Source organism: Aptenodytes patagonicus, chromosome 17 (assembly GCF_965638725.1).
Source record: "Aptenodytes patagonicus chromosome 17, bAptPat1.pri.cur, whole genome shotgun sequence".
NCBI classification, from domain to species: Eukaryota; Metazoa; Chordata; class Aves; order Sphenisciformes; family Spheniscidae; genus Aptenodytes; species Aptenodytes patagonicus.
Genome location: NC_134965.1, coordinates 11,966,464 through 11,992,005, shown reverse-complemented (window position 1 = coordinate 11,992,005; position 25,542 = coordinate 11,966,464). Strand labels below are relative to the sequence as shown.

At 48.4% G+C, this 25,542-nt stretch overlaps 1 protein-coding gene across 15 annotated transcripts in view; it reads left to right on the top strand.

The window, feature by feature from the left end:
* Positions 1-25,542, top strand: part of MSI2 (musashi RNA binding protein 2) — a 266,353-nt gene that overhangs the window by 209,497 nt on the left and 31,314 nt on the right. For 14 of the 15 annotated variants that reach the window (XM_076354542.1, XM_076354531.1, XM_076354540.1 and 11 more), the window contains exons 9-10: positions 4,526-4,640; positions 12,345-12,419. In XM_076354542.1, coding sequence (XP_076210657.1) covers positions 4,526-4,640; positions 12,345-12,419 — 190 coding nt within the window. Of the gene's footprint in view, positions 1-4,525; positions 4,641-12,344; positions 12,420-16,100; positions 17,747-25,542 lie in introns of those variants that run through there. The other variant, XM_076354544.1, reaches the window with a different exon arrangement.

Genomic DNA, 25,542 nt, shown 5'->3' with positions numbered 1-25,542 from the left:
CTTTAAATTGTGTAGCTTGTGAGCTGTACAGTGACGCCGCCCTTGCAAGGTTCTCCAAGGGTGGCTGGGTTCTCCAGCCCGCACAGGACGAGAAGGAGCTGCCCAGTGCTGGATGTTATCAGGTGTTTGGGGGACAAACTGCATTGATGAATCACAAGAAACGCTGGCAGACTCCTCTGCTCTCCTGTAGCCGCCGACTTCTCCTCTTACGGTCTGAGGACGTGCTGAGCAGCTTCTGACCTCATTGTCCCCACCCCACCTTTGTCAGTGATCTAATGGGTTTTTTAAGATATGCTTATAACCTTTCTTCTGTTGCCTGGTGTAGCCCTGCCTTTGCGGCAGGACTGGGCGAATACAGATTTCTCTGTTAGAGGAGCGATAGTTTTGGCTTGCCGTGGCATGAATGACATGGCGTCCCCAAGGTAATCGAATCTCAACTAACTGTGAATCACACGTTGCTGGCAAGACAAAGTTGCCTTGTCTTTGGGTGGTAAAATGGTTTTTTGTGCATTGTGAATATGTGCGCATTCTGCTTTCCTCAAAATAGCCTTGGTTTCCTTGGAAGGCTGTTAGCCATGGTTTTTGAGACATCCTGGTGCTGAGAGCTGACAGCCTGTGTTGTTGTGCTGGGTATAAGAGGCTTTTCACTCCCCATCTCAGCCATCCTGGGTTCTAGTGGCTTTGACTGCTCGGCTTGACCCACGAGTACCCCAGTGTAATGTTAATTCTCCAAACTAGACTAAACAAAAATAGTGAATTTTAGTTTCCCTGCTGTTTTTTTTTTTAGCCTTAGAGTTAAAACTTTCTTTGTTAGGCTGCTGAAAGTGAAGCACATCCCTCATACAGGGGACGTGGAAAAAATCTGGAAATTATTAAGATGTACAGAAATGCTGAACTGAAACTTTGTACAAGATCCAGATTTATGTACAAAGTACCCACATCAGGCAGGCTCTTGGGGGTGATGCGGTGCAGAGCTGAGCACTGACTCATAAATCCAGATCCATTCCCTCTTGGAGAAGCCCCGTTGCACGTCCCGCGTTGCCAGCACGCGTGTGACATCCCTGCTGCCTCCAGAGTTTTACCCTCAGGGTAACCGTGGCTGCGGGATGGTTATGGCCATCTCCATCCTGTTCCCCATGCCAGCCAAGCGGGCTGGCTTTTTGCGGAAAAGCAGCCTGGCCCCCTTTTTTCCCCTTTTGCTGCCTCTGCTGGTGAAGAGGCACCGTCCAAGCCCACCACTGGTCCGGTAACAAGCAGCAACACCTCCTGTTGCTGCATTTTCCCCATTTGCCAATGGGATGGTGCGTGGGCAGCTTCTGCAGAGCACCTCAAGGCCTGACGTTGCTGAATGGGGAGTGTAAAAATCCACCCGAGGCGTGCTGCCGGGCCGGGATCACGCAGCCCCTTCCCAAGGGATGGCAGAGCAGGGCCGGGGCTCCTGGTCCCATATCTTGCATGTCATCCCTCCCAGGGGGAAAGAGTCTCTGCTGGATAACGGAGAATATTTTTGCCTTCGATATGGGGTGTATTTGTTTACAAAAGCTTAGGAATTATTTTTCTTTCTTACTGGTGACTTTTTCTTCCCCTTTAAATCCCAGTTAAAACTTCTTTGCAGCTCGCTGCCATTCCCTTTATATCCTCGTGTGCTGTGAAAATCATAAATTACGCTAGTCTTTCAGAGAGCAGCGGTAGGCTGTTTTGTGGTTGCAAAAGCTAATTACTGGGTTATTGTTTCTAACGGTGCTAATCCAAACTTCATTTTCCTGTTAATTGTCCCTCGAGCCAGGCTAGATTGTTTTTATCATCCTGACTGTTTGCAGCGCAAGCAGCTGCGAGGTGTAACCAATGCTGCCGTGACATTTGGAGTGGTGGTGAACCCAAAAAATGTGGTTGCGAAATGAAATGACACACTTCTGGTGCTCACTCCCAGTCATTTGGCTGGAGAAATTAGATTGGCATACTCCTGTTAAATGCCCCTCTGATTAAAAATAAGCAAAGGACAGTTTGAGATGATATTGCTGAGCTGCTGTGCTGGTGTGCGGGGTGTCGGGGAGGGAGGCTGGTGCTGGTGCTCGGTGTTCGGAGCTCGCTGTGTCCCTGGGCTCTCGGGGGCGGTTGATGGAGAGGGGAGGTAGCAGCAGGCTGCTGGCTTTGGGCTGTGGGGCTTTCTGGGGGCACCGAGGTTTCAGGGGAGCACACAGCCCAATTAGGCTGAAACCCACCATCACGGCTCAGGCTTAAGCCTCCCTGGGAAGCTCTGAAGGCTTTGTCCCCGCAGGGCAGTGATGGGGCTGGGTGCCGGGCACACATACCCTGTGCTGTCCTCATCCCCAGCCCCGCTCCGACAGCAGCACCTCAGTGTGCGAGTGGCTGCTTGACGAATTCAATGATGGGAAGTTTTGTGTTTCCTTTTCCTTCTCTTTTTGTCTTAATATCAGGGCCCAGGAACCCTACAGGGCACCACTGGGCTCTCCATTGTGCTCTCAGTAGTGTGTCTGCACCGTCACGTGCCTGCGGGAGTCTGTGTGTGTGCATGGTGTGCGTGGGTGTGCGGGGGACAGGGGTGTGGAGGTTGATCCTCGTCGCAGCTCTCACTGGGGTGCTTCTCTCCCAGAGGACTTGCTGTGCCCCAGCAGCACTGAAGAGGAGACGGAGGGAATCGCTGGCCCTGTTGTGGCTGTGCCCGAGTTTTGGGATGTCCGGAGAGTGGGTCTCTTCAACAGCTCTCTTGCTCCTGCTCGCCTGTTTTCCCTGTTGCCCTTGCGCAGCGGTGTCCGGGCTGTGCACACACGCCTCCCCGCTCCAGCTGTCCCCGGTCCCTCTCTGCCCTTCTCCTGCTGCCTCCTGCAAGGACCCAAACACTTCTTGGCAGAAAAATAGCAAAAGATGAACTCCAGAAGAATTTTGCTCCAAACTTCACTGGGTTGGGGCAGCGGGAAGCGTTGCAAGCAAGCAAAGTAAATACGGTCTGTGGAGGTTTGCAGCAGAAAGGGGAGGAGTAGGTGGTTTTGTTTAAAATACTCCCATTACAGTCAGTTAACCTTTATGTTACCTAAATGAAAATTGCATAAACCTGAAATTTTCGCTGATCGGGTTGCCTAGGAACAGGCTGTTGGTTTTCATAAGACAATGAATACACAGTCACTGATCAGGCTATTAGGCACCGAGACGTTTAGCCATATTATCCTACATCCCCGGGTTTGCCTGGGTAGTTGCACGCTTGCGTGTGGGGCGCACACCCGCCTTTGCCTGCTTGTGCGAGTGATGGAGGTGATGCAGGAGACATGACCCTGTTTGGAGCCGACCCTCCTAGTCCTCCACGATAAGCAGCCTTGTTCCTGAGCCCCTGCCCGCAGGCTGGCGGTGCCACGGCCAGGATGGGAGGGCTGAGGGCAGAGGGGCTGCACGTGACTGTGCCACCAGGTCTGCTGGGAGCACGGCCCCAGCTTGCGGCACCCCTGCTCCCACTCTGGTCTGGCCAGGCAAGGGCCGGGGGGGAGCGTAAATGTGCAAAGAGGATCGAGGAACTGGTTGAAGAACAAAGTTAGAGGCATAAAGCTCAAACCTCTGGATTCAGCCTGAGACCCTTACCCTTAAACCAGCGATTCTCATTGTGCAAACTGTACAGGTGGGGCAGACGGTAGCTTGGGGCTTCCCCGCACCCCGTGCAGGGCTGCACTGCGTGTCTGCCCATTTTCCGGTTGCTCAGGGCATGGAGTAAGGTGTAGAGCCATAGAAATGGGTCGGGATAACTGGTTAGCTCCAAACCAGCTCACCGGCACAGCCGTAGCACCAGTGCCGAGGGGAGCGCGGGGGCAGTGTGCTGGGGGGGGCGAGTCGGCAGTGCTGGAGAACATGGAAAAGTGCTTTATTTCTCCCTTTTCCCATCCAAAAAGAGGCTGAGAACCAGCACCCGGCAGTGTGGCTGGCGGTCTTGGGGGTCCTGCTGCCAGCTGGGCTGGGTCGCCACCTCTCACAGGGTGTTGGCGGAGACTCGCAACGTGGTTCAAGTGGCATTAAGCAACTGCAAAAGGCAGCAGGGGTAACTGGAAGTGAAAGAATGCAGATCATTTATTAATAGGGTTTACAGAAATTTTCTACTGGGTAGAAATATTGATTCTTTATTCCTATTTTAAAAGGAGCTTTTTGTAATGATCACCAAGAGTCATTTTCTGTTATCGATTGCAATAGAGCTGTGCTGGAGACCTCCCTCCATTCATTCCACGCCCGCGAGTATCATTGAGACTGAACGCAGCACAGGTTTTCCTTTCAGGAACACGGCAACTTCTTAAATCAGCATTTCTGTCATTTTTACAGTGGGGTTTTGCTATGTGTGTTTAAAGAGACATACACATTTGCTCTTCTAAATCCGTTTACGCTATTCTTAAAGTTCACCTTTGAGGGGGAGGTGGTGTGGGGAGGCAAATGCTAAAAATAAAACTCCCCCCTTAAGTAGATCAGTTCTGCATTTGACATTTACATGGAATTCATTTGCATCTCATTTGTACATGTTTCTGCTCAATAGGTAGAATGTAAGAAAGCACAACCTAAAGAAGTGATGTTTCCACCAGGGACGAGAGGAAGGGCACGTGGATTACCGTATACCATGGACGCTTTTATGCTAGGGATGGGAATGTTGGGTAAGTGCCGTAGCCACCACACGTCTCCCGGAGCCAGCGGCTCCCGTGTTGTCTCCCTGGTTTCTGAACACGTAAGGCGTAGGGGTGAGCAAATCCCTGCACCTGTGTGGGTGCGAGTCTAAAACTTCAGCAGGGGTGGAGTGGGGAAAATAAGCCTGTCTGTGGTAAATTATTAACTCCCCCCCCGCTTCCTGGAATATAAAAATGTGCATTTAAATGGATGTTTTAAATAGCCTGTTTTACTCTTACTCACAAAAATAGAATGATGAAAGATGTAGTGTGTTCATTCTGACTAAAAATGATCTCTCCCCTTTTTTAGAGGAATTGAATCACACATTATTCCCCTTCTTTTAAAGGTATCTTTGACAGTTCAGCATAGATAATTGAAAATCTTGCCGGTTCTTAAATGGCATGCAAGATGGAGAAAGCAGGGAGATGCGTAACAGTATAGGTTGCAACAATAATTACAAGTTTCAAGGAGATGGAATGGTATTTTAGTCCAGAGTATTGTGTCCAGAAAATACTAATTAAATGGGATAAATGATATTTAATGGCAAAATTCTATTTGTGCATGAGGTCTATTTAGTTATAATTGGTTTTCATTTGTTTCTGCCTAGATAGTTCTTCTTTCTGCATAATGTGACAACTTCTTGATACTCTGTCCTCAGATTTACTAAGCCAAAATGCTGCTAATCCACTGCCAACGTATTTTTGTAAAACCCCATATATTTTCAACTTTCTGCTCCCTTTGTATCACTGGACTTTCCCTCAGTTGTCACCTGCTGTGTCCATAAAGCATGCATGAACGAGAGGGCATCTGGAGGTGTTCCCAGGCAGAAATGAGCCTTTCCCTGTCCCTGGTACGTGGCCCCTCCAGGATGCTTTGAATTTTCTGTCCCAGGTTTAGATGATCCCAGAAGCTGAGCACAAAAACCAGCCTTGAAAGCTGGTGCTTGGTTGTCCTGAGCTCTGCCAAGCAGGTACATGGGCTGCCTGAGATGCTGGAGGACCCCAAGGCTCCTGGAGTGGGCGTCAGGTCAGAGGACTCGGTTCCTATGAGTATCAGGCTGTTATGCTGAGATGTCTGACTTCAGGCACCGCTTGATTTGATAGGGAAAACTTTCCTGCCATGTTTGCTTTATCTCTGAATTAATAGTGTTTCTGTTCGTGTGGCTGGAGCGATCCATTTCTGGGATGTGTAATTCGGTTATTTCAGCTGATCATCTATTTTTCTGTCCCCACAGTCCACCGCCACCCTGCCCCATAGTGTTTAGAAATTGCATTTTATGGTTAAAATATTTATCTTCTTCTAGTCAGTCTGTGATTTTTATACCTGTATGTTCCCAGTGTGCTCGAGCATGTGTACTTCATTTCTGTTCTCTTTCTTTTCCGCTTGTGGTGCCTGAGGTTTGGGATGGTGGAGGTGGTGCATGCCGCCTTGCTGGCCAGTCCCGCCCGGCTGCTGGAGGAGAGAGCCCAGGTCACCCTGGGTAGGCAAAAAGACCCAGGGCAGCATCCCTCTCCTGCTCACCACGGGCAGAGTTGCCTCAACCCTTCTCCTCGCAGCCGGGCAAGGAGTGAATGGAGCCAGGGTCTGCCTCAGTGACCTGAAGGGAAAATTCAGCCCTCAGGTGTGGCGTGAGTCATTCCCACTGGGGCTGCCTCTCTGGAAAAAGATCGTTTCAAGCCGTAAGAAGTAAGGGAAGAAGCCCTCGGCGAGTGGATCTGCATCTGCGCAGAGCAAGCGATGCGGGTGCCTGTTGGCAAATCCCCATCCTGCTGCGGTGGGGTGGGTCAGGTCACCCCGACCGGCTCTGCTCTGGCTGGTCTTGCAACATGCTCTTATTAGATTTCAAATCAGAGTGACTTGCTCAGAATTAATGATTGATTCGTGTTGAAGGCCAGATGCTTCATTATCTGCTCTAGCTGTTTTTTTCATCTTCCAAGTTACTGCTTGCTACAGTGGCACGGTGTTAAATAATTAAGTGCTAAACAAGGAAATTGCAACACATGAGAGCAAGGCTGTCTGGATGGCCATTATAAATCCCCATTTTCAAAGGCTGCCTGTAAGAGTTGGCTTCAAGGGGGCTGATGGGCAGCGGCTCAGCGGGGAGCCCGCATCTCTCCTTCCCAAGCCCCAGCAGCTGCGCGGCGGTGGGACCCCGTCCCCACAGGGAGAGGGGCATAATTAACCCATCAAACGACGAGGCGCACAAAGTAACGTACCGCCAGAGGCAGCGTCTGCAGTAGCCGAGCGTTTTGCTGAGATCCCAGGAGGCTGGTGTCAGCCCTACCCCGTTCCTCCTTTTAGATGCCTAGCTGGACTGAAACAGAGCAATTGGGGCTGCTCTTGGAGGATTTTTATACCTGTTTCCAGAAGCCCTTGTTCAAGGTCACCTTCTCCAGATGCCATTCATAGGCAGAGGAGGGAATCAGAGGAACGAACGCATGAGACAACCCAAAGGAAAGAGCGGAGAGCAACTCCCTCCAAAGCTATTAAGGAAGTTGGTCTTTTTCATTAATCACAGCCTCCCCAAGGAGCCTGCAGCAGCCGGGGTCTAAAGGTGCGTAGGCAGCCGCTTCTGTGATGATTTGGTTGATTGGAACAAAATTAAAGTGTTCTTCTGAAAGGATTTTTTGACTCCGAGAGCACGGGCAGGCTGAGCCTTTTGCCAGGACTGCTTCTGAGCTGTCTCGGGCTGGTCTGCTGGTGGGACACACGCAGTCTCGGGGGAGATCAGGAACATTAATTAGCCACTCTGCATAAGGAGTGAGCTGGAGTGGTTTCAGTTGCAGTGATCTTTCTCTCCCTGGCAGCCCACCCATCAGGAAGAGCTGCTCCCCAGCCCCATGGATGCTCGTGAACAGGCACCGTGTCCCCCCTAGCAGGCAACGCACACATCTGCAGCTGAGAGGGAGCGGTTCAGTGGCTGAGAAGCTTGCCATGCGCCCAGAAGCCTCACCTCCGTCACCTGGTCCTGGTGTGCAAACCAGGAGCCCCCTCACCCAAGGGTGTGTGGGTGTCACTGCATTGCCCCACGGCTTTTTGCCCTCCATTCAGGTCTGTACCTGAAAACTTGGAAAAAAAGAGAGAAAAGAAGAAAGCAACCGAGGAGCAACATTAACAGCAGGTCGTCTCTGTCTGCCCTCCCATCTGAAGCAGCTCTGTGCATCTGGGACGTCGCAGCTGCCATTGCGGTGGTCCCAGCGGTGACGCCCAGCTCTGGAGGTGACCGCCTCTCTGCTTGATCTGAGCTGGGGCCCCACAGCACTCATTTCTTCTGGCAATGGGCATCTTAGACTTGCTGGTGTTTAATATTAAAGTTGGGCTCTTTTTAACTTGCAATCCCCTCCAGAGAGAGGAGCGCTCGGCCCATAAAGCTTATACCCCCAGACTGCCAAAATGATGTCTGATATGAACACCAGATTTCAGAAAGTCTCTAACAGGCTGCTTATATCACTGCACAAGGCAGAGCAGGGCTCTGCATTACTGCACACGTTTAATCTAGGTAGGCTGAACTCATGCATAAAAGAAGCTTGTGCCCTTCAAAGAAAGTCATTCCTTTTTTCCATCAGACTCCATTTAAAAGAGTAGCAGCTGCCTCTGAGGCAGGATTCAGGAAGGGGAGCCCTTCGTCAGCACAGACTTCCCGGGGGGCTGGCACAACTTACCAGAACCCCCCTGGGCTCCTACAGCAGCACCCGCTGTAGCCATCACTGACGAACGCGGCTGCGGCCAGCTTTACCTTAGCTCTTTAATTCCCTTGAAGAAGGAGATAGGTCAACTTTGTTGGACCAAGGGAGAAACTTCTACAGCAGATGTTTCTTCTCCATGGCTGCTCCCTAGTATGTGACCACCCCTTGTGTCTGTAGGAGATGATTTTTGGTTTGCATTCCCTGGCGCCACAGGTGCTCACGTCAAGGTCACAGCATGTTTCTTTTGAGAAAGATCCTGAGCATTTTTGTTGCAGCTATGGCAGAAGGATTATGTTGCTATGCTTTGGCAGAAGGAACGTGCCTTTCCTTGCAAAGGACCTGGCGTTCCTTGTTCTGAACAACATTGGGAGACAATAATTTTCCTGCATTTACTGGAACATTTGAATTAATTTTGAAAGCAGATGTCCCCAGGCCCCAATGTGCCCAGTGTTCCCACATATTAACCATGAGCTTTGTCCATCTTGGATCACCAAATTTAAAAATGAAAAGACATTTCCATAGCCTGGTTCAGTGGTTGTGGACACTTCCCCGCTTGGAGCAGAGAAGCCTTTTCTCCCTCTGGAGGTGCTGGTGGGACGGAGGGGAGTCGGGAGTCTGGCTCACGTCTCCTCCCTTTCCAGTGACCTTGTGCATGCTCGATGGCAAGCTGCTCGGTTTCCAGGGCCACACTTCCCCTGTGCAGAATGGGAGGCAGGGCAGTTTGCCCAGATTTTGTAAAATGCCTGCAGTGCTTGGGCTTTACCATGGGCCCACCAGGATGGGCTTTAGCACCAGGAACGCTGTGATGCCCTCAGGTACACTGTAAGTAAAAACATCGGTGTCACCTGTTTGCAGTTGTTTTCATCCTGGAAGCAGAGCCTTTGCTTTCCCCTGGAAGACCGTCCCTGCACTGAGCAGTTGCTTGCACGCTGCGGTGGTAATGGACTCCGTGGCCGCGTCGGGTGTTGCCTCCACCAAGAGTGTGACAGCCAGTTGAGCGTGACCGTCGGGTGGGCAGCATTGTGCTTCCAGCAGCCATCGCTCTCACCTTGCATGCCAGGCCTGCCCGGAGAGCATCCAGCACAGGGCAGGATCTGGTCCGCTGTGAGATGGGGCTCTGCAAGGCTCCAGCACATGGGCTGGAAGTTCAACCAGCCTGCAGGGTGGGTGCGTCAGACCTGCTGTCATTGATGTCAGACAGGGGCTGGGTGGAAGTCGTGGCGTGAAAGCAGTTTTGGTTGTTGGGTTTGAGTTGTGCTTCCACAGACAGGAGGGTCTTGCTTCGGAGGAGGTAATCCAGGCAAAACTTGGATTTCTGGTTTAGCAACAAGGGATAATTAGAGAGATTGATCATTCCCCAGGACTACTGAAGCAAATAAACTGTTCAGTGCCCAATGCAGGATAAGAATGGCATCTAATGGAAATGGTGGGTAGGTCAGCATGGCCATAATTTGGCTTGATGAAGCATCCACATGGGCATGGTGTTAATGCGCTGTTGATATTCAGCCAGGCAATTTCCCCTGCACGGATCGGGCTTTGACTCGTTAGAGCAGAGCTGGGCACTGCAGCAGTAAATGAAGAGGAAAATTGAAGTAATGTTGTATTATAAATTTATTATTTCATCTGCCTGACCTAGAGAGTGCTGAGCGCTGGCGATGCAGGCGAGAGCCCCTCAGGCAGCTCTGCCAGTGCTGCTGCCGTCAGGCACAGCCGGGTTTGGCTGGGGAGAGCCGGTCTGCTGCTGCACGCTGCCCTGGGTTTGGAGGCAAATCCACCGGGGCAGGAGCATCCTCATCCCCGCAGAGCATCCCAGGGCAGGGCAGCAGAATAGATGGCATCCTGCACTGCGATGCTCGCTCCAAAAACACCACGGGTGCGCGGGCAGCTGCCATCCACTGCCGTGTTGGTCCAGTCGGGGCCATGGGGACTGCACCTGCAGCCCCTGCTCCCCAGGGCAAACCTCCGGCGCTGCCCAGCATACCGATCCCCTGCGGCCCCGACAGTCGTGAGCTGACAGGTCTGCTTCAGAGTCGTTCGAGTTGGAATAAAACTTAATTTTTTCCACTTGGCAAGGAGAGGGGCTGCGGTCGGACGCCACAGAGTGATTTTTCATGGTGGAGCTCGCAGTGGTGTTAATGGCGCTACTTACTTAGCAAACAATCCATTTATCAATATTGTTGTTTTTAAAAAAAAGGAAAAAGGGTTTGTAAAGCTTAACTCTGAAAGATCTGATTTAATGACAGAGGTGATTAATTTTTAAGGGAATCCAGCTGTTGAGCTGTGAAATAAATACACAAGGGCTAAGCGGTGTGTACATATTGCTGAAAGCCGCAGCGTGCTGTCCTGGGATTGCAGGGCTGCTTTCCCCTGGCAATGCTTAATCCCGTAATCAAAATTCATCCAAGCATTTTTATCTTTCAGTTTTAGATTATGATTAATAGTACATTATATGTATATATAAATCTAATCAGAAATGGAGGGACTTGCTGCAGCAAAAAAATAGCTGTACAATGTATGAGTATATTAAAGAATAAATAAGAGCAGAGATAGGAGACCCCCAGAAGAACCATTCAGCGTTAAAACTGTTCTCAGGGTCCAGCCCAGCTGCTGCTGTCGTCACTGCCGAGATTTCCACTGACTTCAGACGCAGTGAGAGCAAATTTTTCGTGATGGTTTCTTGGTCTGGAGAGGTCTTTCCTGGAGACTGGAGGACTCTGGGTGGACTGGCTGACACTGACAGTCAGCGGGAACGTTACGCGGCATTTATTGCGCGGGAATTGCAAAGGGTAGTTCCTGTTTTTAAGAAAACCAAGCAAGGGAATGCTGAGGATCGGAAGTGAGGTTGCAATTTTAGGAAATCTGTACAGGACAGCTTGTGACATCGGCCGTACCGGTTGTAGCAAACATCTGCGGTGGGACCAGAGAGGACAACTGTTTTGCATAAGGGCTGGGAAGTTAAAACACGGGGGGGTCACAGTGTGTGACCCCTTGGCTGGTGCCAGCCCACGCACGTTTAGGGACTAGTGTGACCTCCAGCACCTATGCAAACCTTCCTGCTGCCTGGGGAGTGAAACCCCTCTCCCCTGGCCTGGTTGTCAGAGTTAACCGCCTGCGATGCTGGCAAGGCATGCACTGTGTAACGTGGTGAAACCCTTGGCCGAGCACGCGCGGGGCTGACAGCCGAGCCGGTGGTACCTCTGTCCATCAAACACCCGCGGGTGGACCTCCCGCGTCCACCGCCCCCCGAGGGCTCTGCTCTCTTACCGACACTACCTTTCACTCCCAGCCGCTGTGTTAGAGCGGGCAGAGTTGCCACTTAATGCATTTACTTCAGCATCTTTATTAACAAAATGATCTCGAGTGGTATTTTTGTCATAATAAAACTTCAAAAGCTGCCTGAGGTCGGATGCGTTTCTGCGCGTATCTCAGAAATTGCTTTAGGAAGCGGTTCTCATACCTGGGTTTTTCCTGAAAAATTAAAAGCTCTTTGACTCTCTGGCTCATTGCTGTTGCTGCCTCTAACTCTTTGATGTGTTAACTGTTGTCCTTCACACTCCCGGGATAAAGAATTACTACTACCTTAATCTCCAACTGTCAATAGCTCTGAAGCAAAGTACATTCATTGTAAGCTCTCCAAATGTCAGAGCAAACCTGTGTTATGTGTTTAGCCTTAGCATTTGGCATTTACTCTTCCAGCTAACAAGTATGCACAGTCCTTGGACTTCAGATACCAAAGTGCATGTTAATTACCTGAGTGACAGGTCTCATGCACAAAGCCAGGCAGGCAAGCTCTAGATGTTTCTATCCAAGATAATAATGAAACCTTTCTGCAGTTTTGCATGAGCGGAATAAATCTCGTTTTTTAATACCTTCTGTAAAATCAAGTCTCACCCATCCTCCATGTCATTTTGCATTGTATTTAAAAACAAAAAGCCTTTATTAATCTTCAAACTTCTCTTTCTCTCTCTCTCTCTCTTTTTTTTTTTTTTTTACATTTCTGTGATCAAGGTTACCCAAATTTTGTTGCAACGTATGGCCGAGGATATCCTGGATTTGCTCCAAGTTACAGCTATCAGTTCCCAGGTACGTACATTTCATTTGCAGATTTACTTTTTTCCCCCCTCTTTCCTTCTTTATTTTTTTTCCTTTTTTTTAAATCCATAGCTGCAAGCTGAGACAGGCAAGTCTGCAGGGAGCATCTCACACAACAACAATTTTTTTTACTATTTTAAAACAGATATTTCTATATACATATTTTAAATACATTTTTACTAACATGTAAATTGGTACTGGTTATTTGAAAACAAACTTCTTAAATTAAAACATAAAGCAACAGAGATAATCTAAGAGCTATTACCCTCCCTTTGATGGGTTTTTTCTTTTATATATACTACAGATAGATACACAGACAGACACACACACGCACACAGAGACTCGCACACACGTTCCCATACTATCCTGCGGTAAGTGTATACTCATTACAAGTGCAGTCTTGGAGTAAGAAGTCCAACCTTCCTGTGTTCTTTATCGATACTGCTGGTGTCCTTCAAAGGAATAGTTTCTAGCCGTGTGTTGATGGTTCGGTTTGGCTTCGGTTCGGTTTCCCCCTTTCCTTGGCGTGGCTGCCGCCTGCCGCGGCGGTGGGACCGGGTCGGGGCGGCTGCACCGCGCTGCAGGCTGGCTGCGGGGCACAGCGGGGATCGTGAAAAGCCCTTTCCCATTCCAGCACATCCCGCAGGTGGGGCTGAAACCGCACAGGACACAGTTTCCTTTCCTTTCACCTTGGGGTTTCCCGGGCAGCTCGAACAAGCAACGCGACGCTGCTGTGTTTATGGCTTAGCTGAAGCCAACCCGGACACTGCGGCGAGGAAACCCCGGTGCGCTCTGCGTTAAATTCATGAGCGCGCTTGTTGCAGGGGTCACGCACGAGCAGTCCCACCACCCAGTGCCACGGAGCCTCAGCGGCTTAGAAAGAGAGCGGTGGGAGCACAGCTCTGCTCAGGGTAATTGAGAAACCGAGTGAGCACCGGCGGGTGCGGGGGGGGCAGCAGCTCCGCGGGGAGGAAAAACCAAACACCCTCAACGGGAAGGTCCCTTAGGATGGGTGAGGATGTGGAGGGATGCTCGGCTCTACCTGTGGCATGCTGGGGCAAAGATACAGCCTTGTGTTCGGCACTAGGTCATTAGGATGGAACCTTGCATCGGAAGCATACGTATTATTAACACCCATAAGATGAATAATGTCCTTGGGACGGTAGTTTCAGTGGAGCTGGTTTCTGCAGGACTGATAACACCAAGGGAAACAGTGCTATTAGGGGTTGATTTCAATTGCTAAACTTCACAAATGCTAGAGCTCTACTTTAAACTCATCTGCCTCTTTCCCACCTGTGCTACCCCCCTCCCAAACCAGGCCAGGTCCGAAACAACCAGGGTGTCAGGGCTGACAGCGGGGCTGCCGGGGCGGCGTGCCGGGCAGAGAGGGTCGGCAGCGGCAGGTGACCAGGCAGCTGCCCCTGGGGGTGACACCGCCGCTGGCCCTGGCTGCTCCGCTGGAGCCGGTGGGCAGAGGTCCAGGCAGGCAGGGATTGCAGCCGTTAGTAGTTGAATACAAGGAGGAGGCTTCAGAAGGTGTTTGCATGTTGTCTCACACTTTCCTCCCGGGCCCTCACAACTCCTTGTACCAGCTGATTCGTATGAGGGCAGCTAAATGAGAGACACTTTTGATAAGTTAAATGATGAAAATCGGCAGAGCTTAGATGACTTTAATTATAAACATGTCTAAAAGGAACGTGTCTGCCAGCTGACAGCAGAGGTACCGTTTTACTCTAGCCCTCATTATATATGTTTTTATTAAGGGCTTGGTTTTTCAAAACAAGCCTTCCAGTTATTTCCTAGTTGTTTTCAGTCTCTTACAGAGATTGAATAAGCAGAAGAAAATCAAAGCGGGTTGTCACCACTGAAAAGCAGGTGCATCTCATTGCAGGCGCCAGTTGTGCCTTCAGGAGCAGGGCAGCAAAGGGGAGCTGCTCGGAGTCCTCCGTCGCCTTGCTTGGATTTCCCTGCCCTAAAGCTCTGCCCGTGGTGTTTGCTCCACTCCCACTCGGATAATTTTTTCCTTAACAGCAATCAGAACCATTAATAGAGTGGTTAGGCGGTTTTTCTCAGACGACTTGGGACTCCGGTCTCCAGAAACACAACCCGTCAGAGTGGCGTGGGGTGCGGGAACCCCCCTGCCAGGAGGCACGGCACAAGGGGTTTGATGCCCATCAGCAGGACGGGGTGTCTCCCTCGCTGGAGCCAGGCATTTGGAGAGAGGAGTGTTGGGAGCAGAGAGCCCTGTACCATGGGAGCAAAACTCAGGGTGCAAGGGAGCGTTTCGGGAGCGGGTCGGGATTTGAGGATGGGGATGTGCCAGCACTGCTCGCTCCTGCCACGGGAACAGCGGTGGAAATAAGTGCCGCTCACACGGTTGTGTCCTGCCGTGTCTCAGGTGCCTGCGTGGCTCTCCCCGCTCTCCTTTCGCCCTTCTCTGCTGGGGGGAGCCGCATCCTGCAGCACAGGGCTCCTGCAGCCCTCGCTCCCCCTCCTCCAGGCACTGGTGGGAAGGAATCGAGTAGGTAGCCTGACCAACCAGCCCTGGGGAAAGGTGTTTAGTGCCACGGGACAAATAGCATAAGCGTGGTTCCAGCACATAGCCCTCCTCAAAAGAGCCCGAACCCCCCCAACCCTTCCCTTCGCGTGTTTTGACGCTTGCAGAAGTACCCGTGGGGCCCGTGGTACAGCTGTGGCTTGGAGGGTGAGATAGGAGCATGTGCGAACCCGACGGAGAGAAATCTGAAAACTGCTTTTTTAATAAGTTGTCATGCCCAAATGCTCAGTGTCATGATTCGAAAAGAAAAATACTTGGCCGTTTCTGCAGGAGCATCCCAGGCAGCGTGCCTGAGAGCTTCGGCTGCCTCCCGCCACCGCAGTACCTAAACAGCAGTGGTGTTGCAACCGCAGCGGTGTGTATGTATAAGTATACATATAATACATACAAATATACAGCTGTATTCTGATGGTTCATTATAGAGGAGACCTGGCAGTGCTTTTTACTACAGTACAGTTGCGTCGTGAAACCTGTTCTCCTGCACTGGTGCCTGTGCTGCAGTAAATCAGCCTGGCAGGGCGGGCTGCAGCCGGGGTCGTCCCCGGAGGGTGTCATTGCAGCCCTGTGCTGTTAGCAGTCACCATCCCACAGGGCTCTGCCCTGCGGTGCCTCGTCACCTGCCAGCGGGCGTTATTCCGGTTCCTCCTTTGGTTACGCTGCCTATTTACTTTTTTACTAAAAGAAGAAAAAATTGAATGCCCATCTGAATTGAACTGTCCTGTTGGTATTTACTGTTGTCCAAGTGAAACAAGGCTACAAATGTCACGATCCACCTGTTTGCATTTCCATTTCTGTACTGGGGAGCACCGGCTGCCGGAGCTGCTGGCAGGGTCCCCTGGACGGTCCCTCCCGCATCCTCCGCTGTTTCCTATCGGCACGGGGACGTGCCCTTACTCCACGGGCGAGACACACGCAATCACTTTGGCGACTGCTCTATCTTCTCCCATCACGTTATTTTTTTCCTCTAGGCCTTTATAACTCAGTACATAGCCTTTTTTTTTTTTAATTGCAATCACTCCCTTTCTGTGTCTTCTTTTTTTTTTTTTTTTTTTTAATTTCTGGGACTTATCTTTTCAGTTTAATCTATTAATTTCTGTTCTTATTTCACTTTGCAGACTATTTGCCGATTTCACAAGACATAATTTTTATCAACTAGTTCTTAAAGATGCATAACAAATTAATCGGGGTTTACTACAGTGCTAATGAGAGAGAGAGAGAGGAAAAAGCCTGGGTGGTCCATGTTTAATATCAATGTCCACTGAAAAATTGCTGCTCTTACTGGCTGGTTTGATTGACTGGACTTTTTATTTTATTTTTATTTTTTTAAAGGCTCCATATCCTCACTGCTTTGAGTTTGCTTTTTATTTTTTTATTTTTTTTATTTTTTTTCCTCTGCTTTGTTATGAGTTTTTAATGCCCACTTGGAATGTAACTCACAAGGATTGGGGTTAGGGGCGTTATGAAGGCATGACTTCTCACAAACTTCTTAGAAATAATTTTATCAAGGAAGCAAAAATGATGATTGGGTCTCATAAGCAGCCCCAAAGAGAGATATTGGCGCTTTTTAACACAGAGACGTTCAGCAGTAGCGCAAATCGTAATTAGGGTGGAGGGAGACCAGCGTCTCCTGTCACTAGGATCATTAGCAACGCAGGGTTTAATTATTCAAAACGAGTGCCCTGCGTCCGCAAGCGTGACCCTGTGGTGCTGGCGGCTGCAGGCGTAGCAGACCCACGCGTGTTTTCTCCTGTTTCGTTCGCTTTGGGTTGGTGGCTCTTTCTAGAGCTGCCGTACTCAGGCAAGGGCCATGGCTAGAAGCCACCAAAAAAAAGGGCTTAGGCAGTTACTGCACCTCCCGCAGCAATCCCTGCCCCAGCTCCGAGCCACTAACCACCCCCTCGTCTTGCAGCCAGCGATGCTCTCGCATACTCCGTGCAGTCGCTTCTACTTCCAGACTTTGCTTGCAAATCATGGGCAAATCATTTAAATTTTGGCAAGAGGGACGTGCTTTCCCCCGCGAGCTTAAGCTGTATCGCGCCTCTCTATCTCCACCCAAATCGCAGAAGAGCTGCAAACCTATGTGATAATGCCTCCATCCATTGGCTTTGTTTTTAACGAGACCAGATTCTGGACTTTTGGGTAGAAAACACACATCGTATTTAAATTCCGTTTTTCTTTAAGTGTTTCTACCCATTTTATAAGTTTGTGAGAAGTAAATTGCATGCTTACAGTAGAACTGTAATGCATTTTAATGTTTGTTAATCCACTTGTTTAAAATGTCAGTGTCAAAGGCTCTACAATACACGGCTATGCTGTTCATTTCATTAAAGATGCTTGATGTAATAATTGGTTAGTTTTCTTTTTACTTTTCTGCAGGCAATAGCTTTTTTTAATCTGTATGGCTTCTTATTATTTTGTTTGGGGTTTTTTGCTATGAATTGCTTTGCTTTTGTGAACTTGTCTTAGTGTGCATGATTTGCAAACATTTCGGCTATTGTGAATTTTCTCATTTTTTGTAAATAGTCCATCTGTGCTTTTCTTTTTTTCTTTTTTATGACTTTTTTCCTGTAAGTAACTGAGGTAGAAAATAATAATAAATTGTTTACAACGGATATGCTGTGTTGCTGCTCTCTTAGCTTGCAGTTTTAATATTTTGGTTTGGACGCACCAAATAACCAGTACCAATGACAATTTAATAAAAGAATAAAACAACCATCACTCAAAGTGTGTGACCCAGTGTTTGAAGAATCTGCAGATGAACGGTTACATACGAGGTGTGTTTACAGCAAAAATTAAACCCCCAAAAGACGACAATGCGCTTGTAACTGGGGGGAGAGGAGTGACTCCGTGTTAACATTGCAGTATTCCCAGCAGTCTGATCTTCCACCGCTGTGGTCAAAGCAGTCCGTGCCAGCGACCGAGGTGGGTTTAAGCATCGAACCCATAAGCGTATTAGAAACCCTTGTTGCAAACTCTCCAGCACTAACGTGCAGGAATCTGTTTCTGCTGTTTGGAAATTGAAAGGAAAATCAGGTAACTCTTGTGGCTGTGAGGAGGTCCCTGGCTGGGGTGGCAGCCGGTGTTCTTGGTGCAGACCCTGCGGTGGGACGGGTACCGCTGGCCGTGCCTGCAAGGGCAGGGACGTTGCCATCACCGTGTTTATCTCAGTTATACGTTCTTCCATCATTACCTGGATGTGTGGGGATTGTCAAGGTTACTTAGAAGCCTTCAGCTCAGGAATTTCATTTTTTTTTTTTAATTAAGGGTTTGTTTGCTTGTACGTTTGTTAAAGCTTATTAAAACCTTTGTATATGGGGAGAGGTGGGAAAAACAAATATTTTCACAAACTTTTCAGAGCTCAGGGAAATACACTTGCTTATTAATAACGGTACTGCATAGTCCACGAAGCCCAGCCTTGGGTCACGCTCCTGCAGTGCCTGGTGCTGTGAAAATGCAACGCAAGATCAGTTCAAAGTCTAAACTGATGTTTTTCGTTATTATGAGAGCATTTACAACCAACTTTCTGTTAATCTGTGGAGCTTAATTTAGTTTCTTCCCTGATACCAGTCACAAACTGTTCACTTGTCGGCCATCAGTGCTGGGCAGGAAGGTATTCTTGTGTAAAAGGTATTTGTGATGCTTGCCTAGTAGGTCTAATAGTTATTTTCTGGGTCAGGAAAAGGAGCTGGTACCAAAGACAAGGGTAATTATTATAATAATGACATGTTTAAGGCTTCTTTTTCATAGTGTCTGAGAGAAGGAGGTGAGGTAAGAAAGTTCCTGTATCCGTTATTTAGGACACCCAGCAATATTAGGAAGCTGCAAGTTACATTGCTCCTGCAGGTCTCACTCTTGGTCAATAACCTCTTACGGGGAGTGCAGCTGGAATGGGAGGGATGAATGAATGGAGTGTTTGTAGCTTCAACATACTGCAAAGCTGACCGATTCATCTGTAGCAAGGTGTGGTGGTACAAAGCAATGGCCATACTCGGGAGGTGCAGCTTTACCGTGTGGAGTGCGGTCTGGCACGGTTTTGGAGTTGCTACGTTCAGCTCACCAGAAGGAGCATAAACCAAATCCCCACAAAGGACTTAGCTGTAATTCTGCCAGTTGATGTCAGCCAAGGTCTGGCTCCCAGCATGATGTGCGTGGTGCTTCAATGACCCTGAGCCACGTTCCCGTGTACGTGAGCACCCAACTGTCTGCTCTGGTGATGTAAAGCGATTTTAAAGTGGAGATGCTGCCTACACATGGTTTCTTTACCAGTAGGGAGTAATGAAGTTAGTATTACTAAGACCCAACTCTGTAAAACACTCTTCTAAAGCACTGGTACACAAGTCTAAGACTTGTATAACACTTAGTAATGGGAGCAAAGTTTGTCTGGTCACGATACCTTAATGACCAAACTTAACATTAAGAAGGAAGGAGAAATCGCTGGCAGCTACAAAATAGAAGGAGGAAATACAAAATATATTTTAAATTGTCTATTCAGTTAGTTAAGCCTTGTAACAGTGAGAGATGCGGAACGAAGCTGGAAATGTTTCTCACTCCTTTGTCTAACCCCTTCTTAACTGCTTAAAATCTGCTCTAATCATCCCTGCGCTGCATGCTTTTTTCCACCTAAAACACATTACTGCATCTGCATGGCATAAAATGGTTTACAAAGTGCATTTGAAATCTGCTAGAACCACTTTCATTACCACTCTTCAAACCTCTCCGTTTCAGCCTCCATCAGTGAAAACAAAGACTATAGACTGGACCTGTTTTAAAATTAAGATTTTGGGTTTCTTTTGCTGGCGGAGGGCAGGCTGAAGAGGGACCATTCACATTGCAGGTGCATCCCTGGAGTGAGGAGCAGCTGGAACTGCAGACGGCAAACTGAGAAATTAATATGGCAAAGCCCATAAATTTCCAGCCAGAAGGTGCTCCTTCAAGTTCTGCTTAGATGACAGTAGCTTTTGTTTTGACGCAGCAAAAAATGGTATCTAGAGCTGTTCCCTGAGTCGGAGCAGAACTTAAGCAGCTTTGCCTCTTGGGCACATTTTTTCTGAGAAGAGTTGCATTTTTTTAATGTTGCAGAGAATTGCGTAAAATTCCTTTTTCACCTCCCATTTCCCCCACCCCTTAAAATAATCTCCTGGATATTAAATTTAAGGTGAGGTTTTCAAGAGATAAGCTGTTGATCTGAGTCGGTGGTCCAGCTTCCACGGCAGCAGGTCAGTAAAAATGCTGCCCCTTCTCCTGCCACGTCACCTCTGTGCAAGTGAGGTTGCTCTTAAGGCTTCCCCAAACAGCATGTCTGGCTAAGGACCAGAACTGCCCAGGTCCTTCGTTAGGTTTTGCTGTACTGATGCCTTGAATAACTGCTTGAGCAATAAGAACATTGTGAACATTGAACTTAAATGCTGGTTGTCCTATTCTCAGCGCTCACTGATCCATGCATGGAGTCTGAGAGAGGCTTTAAAACTTCGGGGTCATTGCCCTGGAAATGAGTGATCGGGAGGAGAGAAAAGGGAAAAGAACCCCAAACCTACCAGTCTCTCCAGGTCTCTCAGGAGCTTTTTGCATTTTGGGGTGATACTGCAGCGACAGAGCTCCTGAGCGATCGCTTCTGCTGCAAACAGGCCACAGCTGCAGCAACTGGGAAATGTAATGAGGGTAATTATTCACAAGAGTAAAGAGGCATAACGCAAACACACGTGTATGGAAGAAAACATGGATAACCCTATAGAAAGAAGAACGTGGGCTGGTAATGCCAGTTCTGCTGTAAGGAATTCTACGTGTCCGAGTTAGCCGGAGCACGACGGCTAGCCTGCTTTTATGCCTTATGCCTCTGTAGATACAATTTTTAACTGTAAAGCTGTTAAAAATTGGGAGCTGGGAGTTGCAAAGAACTTGAAGAGATTAGGTACTCCTTAAAGCACAAAAACATTCAAATGTGAATGTTTTTCAATCACATTTAGTAGTAGGATTTCAAGCTGATAAGTAGCTTCCAAGTCCTCCTTTGCCCAGAAGCGGTAATACGTAGATGCTGCAGTGATGCCCTAAAGGTTTCTGGGCTCAGCATCACAATCCTCTCCTCTCGCCTTTTTTATAACGTGGATTATGACAAACCCAGCAGCAGTCCCTCCAGCAAGGCAGTGAGAAGTTCCCCGTCTCTGCCAGCGACGGCTGTTGCGCTTGGTGAGCCGCAGTGTCTCTCTGAGAGGGGCAGTCATTCGCGACTTCAGAACACGTAGGTTGTGGAGAATTTCCTCCCCTCTGATAACCTTGTCCTCTGATTAATTACCTTCTCTTTTACATAGTTGCCTCTCATCTGCGTTGAATTCTTTCCAGCTTTAGCCTCCAGACATGAGTTCTTTTTATGCCTTTGTTCATCGTCAAGGGTCTGTCTTTTAATAATACTTATCCAGATAGTTTAGATCATTCATAAAAATTTAAGCAAGCAGTTTAACCAAATAGCTCATTTTCTATACCATTGAAGCAACTGAAATGAGGCTTGAAGCGAATCAGTGCCACTTTGCTGAACTTTAAATGTATGCCTTAATGCGGTTCCATCTAACCTGCCCTTGTTCATTCAGCAGCAGGTGACTGAAATTCAGAGCTTCTGTGCTGCGTGACAGCTTGGGTACAGTGAAGTCACAGGTATTCCTTCCCCTGCAGTGATCGTTTCATTTATACTTACCTTGTTTATTAAAAATCGATAGTAAATGTTTGGCTTTGGGCTTTAAAATGAGAAATGCTTTCATCGGAGCGATCAACTTAATATTAAACAGAATTACTTGCTTTTAGGAAGTGATTTGGTTGAGATTCTCTTTCGTCCACATCAGCTGCATTCACTTGAAGCTCATAATTCTCCGTGTTTCACGAGAATCCAGATTACATATTGAGTTCGAGTGTTGGATGGTGGGAGGTATAGTTTTCATAGGACACATCTGAGAAGTATAGCGGATGCCTTGAAGCTGCTATAGGATAGGAACAGTTTTTAAGTAGAGTAAATAAACTAAATCAGCTACCAGCTTTTGCTTTTCAGTTTGCGTTTTTTTGAATAAATAGTTTTCTTAGAATAAACTATTTGCCTTTGAGAAGTTTCCCAGTTTTCTGTACGGTAAAATAACTGCAAAAGGGTTATTACACTTGAAACGACACAGAATGATAATTTGGAGACAAACAAGGCTTTGTCTCACTGATGCATAAAGTAATTACTGGGCAAAAGTGCATCATTCTCATTTTAAAAACCGTGGCCTGAGAGTGGTAAACAGCTGAAAAATGGGTCGTTTACTGTACGTAAAGTGGAAGTGCCAAATTTTAAATTAACTATATTTGGGGTTTATTGTTTTGTTGAAATTCCAAAGCAGAAATATTTGTTCATAATAACATCCATCTGCAAACACGCATCCAGTGTGAAGCGCGTTACGGGTGTCTGACGTTGAGAATTCTACAGAATCTTGCCACGCGCTGTACATTTGAAGCAGCAGATGACTCTGCCTTGAATAACGCAGTGGGCTGCTTAATGAGGTTTCCATTATGCGTGATGTGCTGTATCTGAAGTTTGCTAATTTTCTGACCTGGTGAAATAGATTTTGATAAGCTTGATGTAACACAGCATATAAAGACAAAGGGAAGCTCTTAATGGGGCTGTCACAATAAAGGACTCTGAGCGGGCTTGGAGATGCTAAAAGTGTTAATAGAATTGATCAAAAGCTTAGGAAAGAAATTCTCCATTTCCATGGAGATCTGCCCTGCACCTCGCGTGGTCCCTTCTGTTTGCTGTTGCGTGGACGGCGCTATCCCACTTCTTTAAAGACAAACCAGGGTCACTGGTGGGAAACACGAGACAATTCAAGCAGGGCTTGTAGCTGCCTCTGCGTTTGCTTCCTACGGACTTTGGGAGAGCTTCGGTAGAGTCTTCAATCAAATCCCAAAGAGTTAATTGCTGCTAAACCGTGAGAACGAGTTGTGAATGATTTGGCGGAATCCCGATCTTTCATCAATTCTAGATAAAATTTGATTTCTCTGGGTATATATATTCTCTAAATAATGAGATAAATAATTTGGTTGTTAATCTAAAGCTTAAAATGATAGGTTTTTTTCTTTCTCATTCTTGTTTCCTTATAGAAGGGGAGGGGGAGTCTGAGTCAGAGAGGCCTGAAAGATGAAGGTTTTAAACACAAAGGGATTGTTTTGGGATGGAGCTTTCCCTTGTGCGTGCTCACCATTAAAGGCTACATTTTTGTCCAATAAATTGGACCCACCCCTGCCTGCCTTCAAAAAAAAAAAAAAAAAAAGCTACCAGGCTCTTCTGCTTTATGGTTTTGAGTCTCTGATACTTTTGAAATGAAGCCTAAAGATCCTACAAAGAGGATAACACTGCCTAATGGAAAGAATAATGCAAGCGAGAACCCATTTGAAACGACAGCTGTGAGCCTCGCGAAGCTTTTCTGTGCTGATCAAAGCTGCTGGTAACGTTGTTTGAAAAGAGGGTATCAGTTTCCCCCTCTCCTTTTCCCACTCAACCTGCAGATGATTTTATGTTCCAGACTTTGCACTTTTTTCCTGGGAGATCAAGTGAACCTCCTAGATGACCCATGTTCAGATCAGCGCGCTGGGGAGCACCATCGGCGTGAGAGGCGAAGTGTTTTTGGGGGGATATAGCCTCAGAGCTCGATCCCCCTTGTGCGTAGGGCCCTCCGAAACGCCCCGCACAGAGACGCGGTGACTTTGCGAGACTGAGCCGCAGTGTTCAGCTCTTCTGCTAATGTGTGCAAATACTCCAAACAATCCGTAAACAGAGAGGAAGGATTTTGCTTGCTAGGCACAGTTTTATGGTGGCTTTTATTTTACTCTCCATGCGTGTCCCATAATTTCGGTTATTGTCTGAAGTCCGGTGCTGGAGTCAGGTGATGATTTGAGCATCTCGGCTTCCGTTTTCATTCTTGTCTTAAATCCCTGTGCTTATTACTAAAGTCTAAACATACGACCTCGTGTGCCCCAAGTGCTTTAGCCATTAGAAGCAGAGAAAATTCTTTGCATGATATTTTTTGATATAACAACTAATTTCATGGTCTTTGTGACTTCTTTTTGGTTTGATTCCTATTGTCTGGCTGTTTGTGGAGGATGGGGTCTTGTGTCCTTTGGGGATGCAAGATATTTGGGGGCTGAACGGAGCAGAGCAGGTCTGAAGGAGTCAGTGATATCTCATAGAGAAAGTCAGGGCAGCACGCTCGGAGGAAGGGGGTGTAAAATGCTTCTTGTGTTTTTCACTCGCTCCTGGTTGCCTTGTAGCCAGCTTCAGGCTGGGGTAAAGGAGAAATCGGTGGTTTGAGAAGGGAACGATCCCACTGGAGCGGGAGATGGAGCAGGGCAGAGACCTGTGGAGGGAGCGTGCCCTTCACCGGGAGCCCTTGAGCCCCTGTAAGGACTGGCCCCGCTCAGGCACTGTAGCTCTTGCCAGATTTGTTCACAAAGCCCCTGGAAGATCCGCTAAATCCTGGGCTCTCGGCATTCTCTGCTCGGTAATGCCGAGTGCAAGACGGCAGGGCTGGGCGCTGCCAGCCCAAATCCAGCCCTGCTGCTCCTGGGCGTGCGCCACCCCTTGATCCTCCCCTTCTCCCAAACTTACTTGTGCCTTGGAGAACGCAGTTGCTTGCAGCAGCCATTGACTAAACCTGTGACCTTAGGGCAAAGCATTTAAAAACAGATGTGTCCATCTTCCCTCGCACGAGGCTGCTTCAGTATTTAAAGTGAAACTATTGATGCAGGAAGCAGAAAAATATATCTGTGAAAAATTGAACTCCAAATACTGGCTTTAGCTCGTTCAGAGCAATAAGAGAGCATGAAATTGATGTGAATCCTCAGGGCTTTCCTGGACAGTGTGTGAGCCCATTGCAAAATGTTTATTGTAAAAGATCTTCTAATTGCAATGCCTAAAGTGGGCACTTCTGTCCTTTTGAACAGCTTTGGTATCTTGTTTTCTCTAGGCAATTATAAGCAGCGGATACACAAAGAAGGACAGGGATCGTTTCGGCAGGAATCGGAATGCCTTAAACAAACGTGATGAATGAATTGATCTCTCCCTCCCGCCCCTTTTGATTTTCCAGTTGACTTCAGAGAGCAGAGGGCTCGGAGGGAGCCGGGCTGGCACCGGCTGCGCTCCCTGCCTCTCCGGCAGTGGGATCGTTGCTGGGGGTGGGATCCAGAGCACACTGCAGTCGATGCTCCTGTTGACTTCAAGGCGCTCTGGTCTGGGCGCCCATTCCTGGCACCCAGTTACCTCCAAGCCACCTGTTAAAAATCAACCGGGAGCGTGCAAGCCCCTCGGCAGCTGGCTACAGGGTGCAGAGAGCCTGCTGATACCCCACAGCCCTCCCTGGCCCCTGGGGTCCCCCCACGCCCAGCAGTCCTGCATCCCTAAAGCCACTGCTGTGTCTCCCGGAGAAGCCTGCACTTCCCAGGCCTTGCTAAGGGAAAGCAGCGGCACTGGCACGTCACACGCTGGGCTCTGCCGGTTAACGCTTCTCCTTGCCCCCTGCTCCGGCCCTCGGAGGTGTCCCCAGT